The 5,998-nt window shown below is 45.8% G+C and overlaps 1 protein-coding gene across 1 annotated transcript; it reads left to right on the plus strand.

Annotated features, from left to right (window-relative positions):
• The first annotated feature begins 463 nt into the window (after positions 1-463).
• Positions 464-5,469, plus strand: LOC120029126 (hepatocyte cell adhesion molecule-like). The gene is made up of 7 exons (XM_038974435.1): positions 464-557; positions 2,153-2,494; positions 2,976-3,257; positions 4,072-4,165; positions 4,626-4,705; positions 4,944-5,023; positions 5,134-5,469. Exons 1-7 carry the CDS (start codon positions 464-466, stop codon positions 5,467-5,469), a joined length of 1,308 nt encoding a protein of 435 aa, XP_038830363.1.
• Positions 5,470-5,998: the final 529 nt, after the last annotated feature.

A 5,998-nucleotide genomic window follows, 5' to 3' on the forward strand; every position in this document is an offset into this window, starting at 1 on the left:
ATAAAGCCTTTGGTTTATTAAACAATTCTGAGCAGAACTGTAGGAATGACAATCAAGGTACTGTTACTGAATACACTTGTTTTCAATTGCCCTATATTTTGAAATGTATTGAAACCATATACATATGCTTGAAATATGCGAACTCGTCATTGGTAATAGCAAATTTGACAGCCATACAATTGCAGTGCAGAAAAGAGCAACAATTAAATGTAGCTATGTTCTTTGGCCACCCACCATAATTATAAAAAAACGGTGCTTATTTATCTATGTCAATGTCTAAGAAAGCTGAGGATACACACACACACACACAGTGCTTTTGTTCATGCTGGGATCCTGAGTGCTGTGGTTCAGAGCAGGCAGGCAACTGAGCCCAGTTTTGCAGTCTTGTGCATTCTCAGGGACGTGCCTGGAGTGGACAAATCATGCTCATTGGGTGGGAAAGGGACTCAGCGCTTTACCCAAGATGAAGGAGGAGAGGAGGAAGACTTCCTCGAAAGAAGACACAGCCATTCCTTCGCTATTTTCACTCTTCGGCCTACTCCTTTTTTCCCAGGCAGGTAAGTGTATTATTGTATTACGAGAGGAGGCTTTCAAACTTTATGACTTGCTTTTTTTGGGAAACACAATGTGGAAAAGAACTAGTGGCTGAGTCAGGAAATAAGTTTACAGTAGGAGTAGTTTGAACGAATAGATATGTGACTATATTGGCAAATATGTTTATCACATAGTAGTCAGGTAATATGTGATAAGGCGATAAAGTGTAGATATTTGAGATTTACATAGCTTTCTTATTTCAATTCACAAGTTGTTTCACATTTGTTTTGTTAGCAAATTAATTTGAAAAATGTATGTGTTTTATAATACAGAATTTGGTCGTAACCATTATTCCTTTAAGTACCTGATCAATTAATGAAATACTATGTTAAAGTAGGCTAAGTGCTATACAACACATTTCATTGGCCCAGGCAGTGAGAATTGTTTTGTCCTGGTGTACCCTCTGTGTAGATTAGCTCCAAGGCACAGGTCTATTCAGCCATACGGCTGTAGTAAAAGGAACCTGCGTGAGCTGAGCTGTTGTTGGAAGTATAGGTTAACAATTATTGTATTACGAGAAGAGGCTGTGGCGGACTTGGAGTTAGAGCCCAGGCGGTGGTGGTGGTGGTGTCTCTGCATTAGGAGCCTGGCTCAGCCTGCTTCTGCTGTGTGGCTGTCTGTTGTGTCATTGTGACCATCCACTATTAGCAGAATCACTGAACCCTTGTGTCTCCTGCTTCTACAATCACAAAGAGCATGTCTCTCCCAGTGGCTTTTTTATACCACGGGAGGGAGGAAATCAGGCCAACAATCCTGGCCTTTGTCTGCATCTCCCGGCAACCTCCTTCAGGCTGAAAATTGTTGCCACGGCGATCGAGCGATGCCATGCAGACACGCTACGGGGAGCAGAGCTGTGGCCGAAGGAGGGCCGGTGCCAGGCGCTCTCTCTCTCTCTCTATTGCCCCGGGATGACATGCAACAGCCCATCCATTAGGTACAGCACTCTAGCCTATGGCTACATGTGGTCAAGGATGTGGTGAGTTATAGGAAACTCCACTGTGAGTATAATGGCATTACTGTGTGTGGTTTCCAGGGCAGAACGAGACTCTAAGGGATGATATGCGGGTTATGTTATAAACCATCCTCCCGTATGCTCAAGGGGGATCCAGTAATGGTACACAAATCAAAACAGATGAAATACGTTGGGGCATGTTTGGAGAGCGTCCTTACCCGTTATTGAATTTTCACTGAATGATTGATTGCGGTAATAATGAGGAAGTTTGAGGGCGCTGTTTTCACTTGTAGATTTAACTGGATTTGGGGTGGTCTTAATTTCAAAAGTTTACTTCTGGACTCATTTAGGGATTGGAGTGAAAACCTTAGACCCATATCTGACTTTATTTCATACTGTATATCTGTGAACGGCATATAAAGACAAAATACAAAAACAAGTTCCAGACTCGTTATTAGGACCTTGTACGAGAGCAGATCACTCTGCTTGTGGTGAATGCGGTTACAGTGATCAACCACTTACATGTGATCACTATATCCTGCACTGTATAGTCCGCCACAGTGTTCACTGAACGTCATGCGTTGGACTGTGTCCCTGCAGTCAGAGTGGCCGGCGTCAACATCACCAGTCAGGCTCATCTGGTCCGAGGCACGTTGGGTGGAGAGGCCCTCCTCTCCGTCAGCTACACCAGCACCAGCTCCGACCAACCGGTCATCAAGTGGCAGCTGAAGAGGGACAAGCAGCAGCCCATCACCGTAGTCCAGTCCATAGGCACCAGCATCATCGGGAACCTGCGGCCCGAGTACAGGGACCGCATCATGGTGTTTGAGAACGGCACCTTGCTCCTCCACAACCTGCAGCTGTCTGACGAGGGGGCCTATGAAGTGGAGATCTCCATCACGGACGATCCCTTCACCGCGGAGCGCAACATCAACCTCACCGTAGATGGTAGGAAAGTTTCCTCTGTAGCTCATTTTGTAGAGCATGGTGCTAGAAACGCCAGGACAGTGGGTTCGATTCCCGGGACCACCCATACATACAGTATGTAAAAGATTTAGGCACGTGTGATTGTAAGTCGCGTTGGATAAAAGTTTCTGCTAAATGTCATATTTAGTTACTATTTCAATAATTGAGATCGTGTTTACAATACTGCTCAGGTTGACATATGAAACAAACAGTCCAACAACTGACCAACTATTGGCCTTAGTGAATTTACATCACATGATGCTATTCCAGACTGAGGTGTAAGGCTAAAAAGTGTGTTCACACTTTAAACAAAGTATATCTTATCACAGCCTTTCTAAGTTATTTCTAAGGCCTACTTTAAAGAGTAGGCAGCTTGTTATTTCTTCACAAATACTTTACTGGTATACGCATATGTCTCCTGTAGATAATCTATTTGACATGTTGTTGTGTATTGTCCCCACAGTACCTGTGTCCAGACCCTTCGTCCAAATGATAGCCTCCTCTGTGCTGGAGTTGAGTGAACGCTTCACCTTACACTGTTCCCACGGCGACGGCACCAAACCCGCCTATGGCTGGCTGAAAGGGGGAAAGGTGCTGACCAATGACTCGCGCTTGCTCCTGTCACACGACATGAAGTATCTGACCATCGCCCGGGTGCTGATGTCAGACGATGACATCTACAGCTGTACGGTGGAGAACCCAATCAGCAGCATGAGGAGTGTGCCTGTCAAACTCACCGTCTACAGTAGGTAGAACCACAGCTGCAGTACTTGCTCCTTAGCAAGCATATTTATCTTGATTGCTTCAGCATGTACCTGTCAAGGAAAGGTTGAGACACAAGTTAATTCTGAAGAAACTTAATTGACCGACCGGACCGGACCGGACCAGACCAGTGAAAAGCTTGAGTTATTTATGAGGGCCAGGAGATAAAGGTGGAGCTGAGGTTTTGCCCCAGTGGAGCACACTAATCCTTACTTCATTATTCCCTTACTGGGACAAGGGATGTGTACCAAATGGCACCCTATTCCATTTATAGTGCACTACTTTTGACCATGATCCATATGACTCTGGTCAAACGTTGTGCACTTTATAGAGAATATGGTGCCATTTCGGTCGTAATCAAAATGTGACGTAATATCAGCTCGCCCAGTGAGGGTCCTATATTCTCTCCGTACATACAGCCCTGAACAAAGCCTCACAGCAGCCACTTTCACACACAGACTTGTCTGGCACAGCTAGTTCTGGAAAACCTTAGCTTGGTTCCAGATCTGTTTGTGGTATCTAGTCCAGTACCAGGCTAGGACAACCTAGCATTTTAACTCATTCTGCAATGCTTCCATTTTATTTTATGTTATTTGGGCCTCCACTAAAAGTTCTAAAGTGGAGTGTGTAAAGAGAGCCCTATAGTAGAGAAAGAGGAGAGTGTAGCTAATTTCCAGAGCCCTAGAGGTGACATCTTTGTCTAGTCCGAGAGGACTCTTTGCTCGTACAGTGGTGAAGTGTTTGCGGTGTTTGAGAAAGGACTACTCTGTTAATCAAAGGCTTCATTCCTTTGCCAGGACGGAGCTCCCTGTATATCATCCTTTCCACCGGGGGCATTTTCCTCCTCATCACCCTGGTGACAGTGTGCGCCTGCTGGAAGCCCTCCAAAAAGTAAGAGCTCCACATTGTGCCTCCGTCTCCCTATTTTCTTTGATACGTCTCGGGAACCAGCACTAAGCACTAGGCAAGGACCAGGCCGCTAGAACCGTAATGCCCCGGCCTATAGCTCTCCACTACTCCGCGGTCCAATGTCACACTAAGGTTCTGACACTGATAGTATCGTGTGGGATGGATTCTATCGCTGTTGTTTACAATGCAATGATAACGGTGTCTCACTAGCTTGGTGCCAGAACTGTTTGTGCTGTATAGCCTACTCCTATAGTCATTGTCAATGTTGCGGCTATACAGCACAAACAGATCTGGGACCAGGCTAGATTTAAACTGCATGCAGTATTTTTTTAAACAATTGGGCTTACATGTTCTCGAGGAAACAGAAACTGAATGTAAATGGGCACTACACGAGTATACTTGTGAAACGCTCATCTCCTATTTGTCTGTCATTGGGGTTAAGGAAGAGGCGGCGGGCTGCCACGGCAGCCATGTTGCAGAGATCTCCAGTGTATGTAGAGAGGAGTGACATCAGTCACGAGGGTAAGGGGAGAGAGGGATGTGAGCTTTTGGCAGCGAGGTGCTTTTTGAATGTGTGATATTCTTTGTTCCCCACGCTAAATATTTAGTTTGTTTATTTGTTCTTCCTATTTCAGATATTTGAATGCAAACCTTTTTAGATGGATAGATTTCATGGCAAAGTTATAGTCGGTACACATTTTTTGCAGAGTAGTCCTACACTTAGTTTGTGCAGTCGTTTCACACATTTTTTCATTTGCAGTTGATGTGGTGCCAAAAACAATAGGACAGGGAATACCTGGCCGTAGGAGCCCAATGGCTCTTTACGTTGTCAATGAAGATGTAAGTCACAGATTATTCCATTTACAAAGACTTGTTTATTTTCAAGAATGTTGCTAGTTTTCCCTTCATATTTTCTGCTTAAATCTATTCCTTCATTGTTGTTGTTCCAGGACAGTCTCAAAGGTGAGGACGAGTATTCAGCCAACTCCATCAGCCTCTCAGTCCTCGCCCCGCCCGGTTACCCCAGCCCCCTCCCACCGTCCTCCCACTCACCCGAGGCACCCACCCGGCCTGTCCGCAAATATCCCCATACCCCTGTGCCTTCGCCCCCTGCCACCCCACTCAGGCCCCCTGGCCAGCCACCTGTCATGCCCTCAGCTCCACCGCCTGGTTCACCTCCACATGTCCAGAGCTCTGGGCATAAACTTCGCCCTCCTGTGGGCATCCCCACCAATCGACAGACAGAGGAGCCCCCGGCCACCCCAGAGGCCGACGACCAGGATTAATGTCTGAATGACCACCCCCACTCACTTATCACTGCTTCACCTGTAGAATTCATCCACATCTATCCATGGACATGTGTGTATTATCTTGTCTGTTTAGTTGGGTTTTGGTGTAAAGATATTTGTTACACCAGGATCAACTGCTCTGATCATGGTTTTCCTATACCCCTGGATACGTTGTTCATTTTTCCAAACCAAGGTTTAAAAACATGAAACCGTTCATACTGCACATGGTTTCAGGTGTGAATCAACTTGGACCAATGGCCTCCATGTAGCCGGACTCTAGATCACTGTGTGCTTTAGCCAACTCCTCTCTGCTGTGGTGACAATGATAGTCAGAACACATACAGATCTGGGACCAGGCTAACCCCCGTGGCTATTCTGATGAACTCATGTAACATCCCCACACACATTTCTAGTACAGTATCCACCCCAAAATAATTGGGGGCAAGCAATGTATGGCAGTTGCCACATGGTAAGGGGCAAGGGGGATGTAAGTGACCACGGTCAATTTACACTGGGATCTGGATAT

Source organism: Salvelinus namaycush, chromosome 34, assembly GCF_016432855.1.
Source record: "Salvelinus namaycush isolate Seneca chromosome 34, SaNama_1.0, whole genome shotgun sequence".
Lineage (NCBI taxonomy): Eukaryota > Metazoa > Chordata > Actinopteri > Salmoniformes > Salmonidae > Salvelinus > Salvelinus namaycush.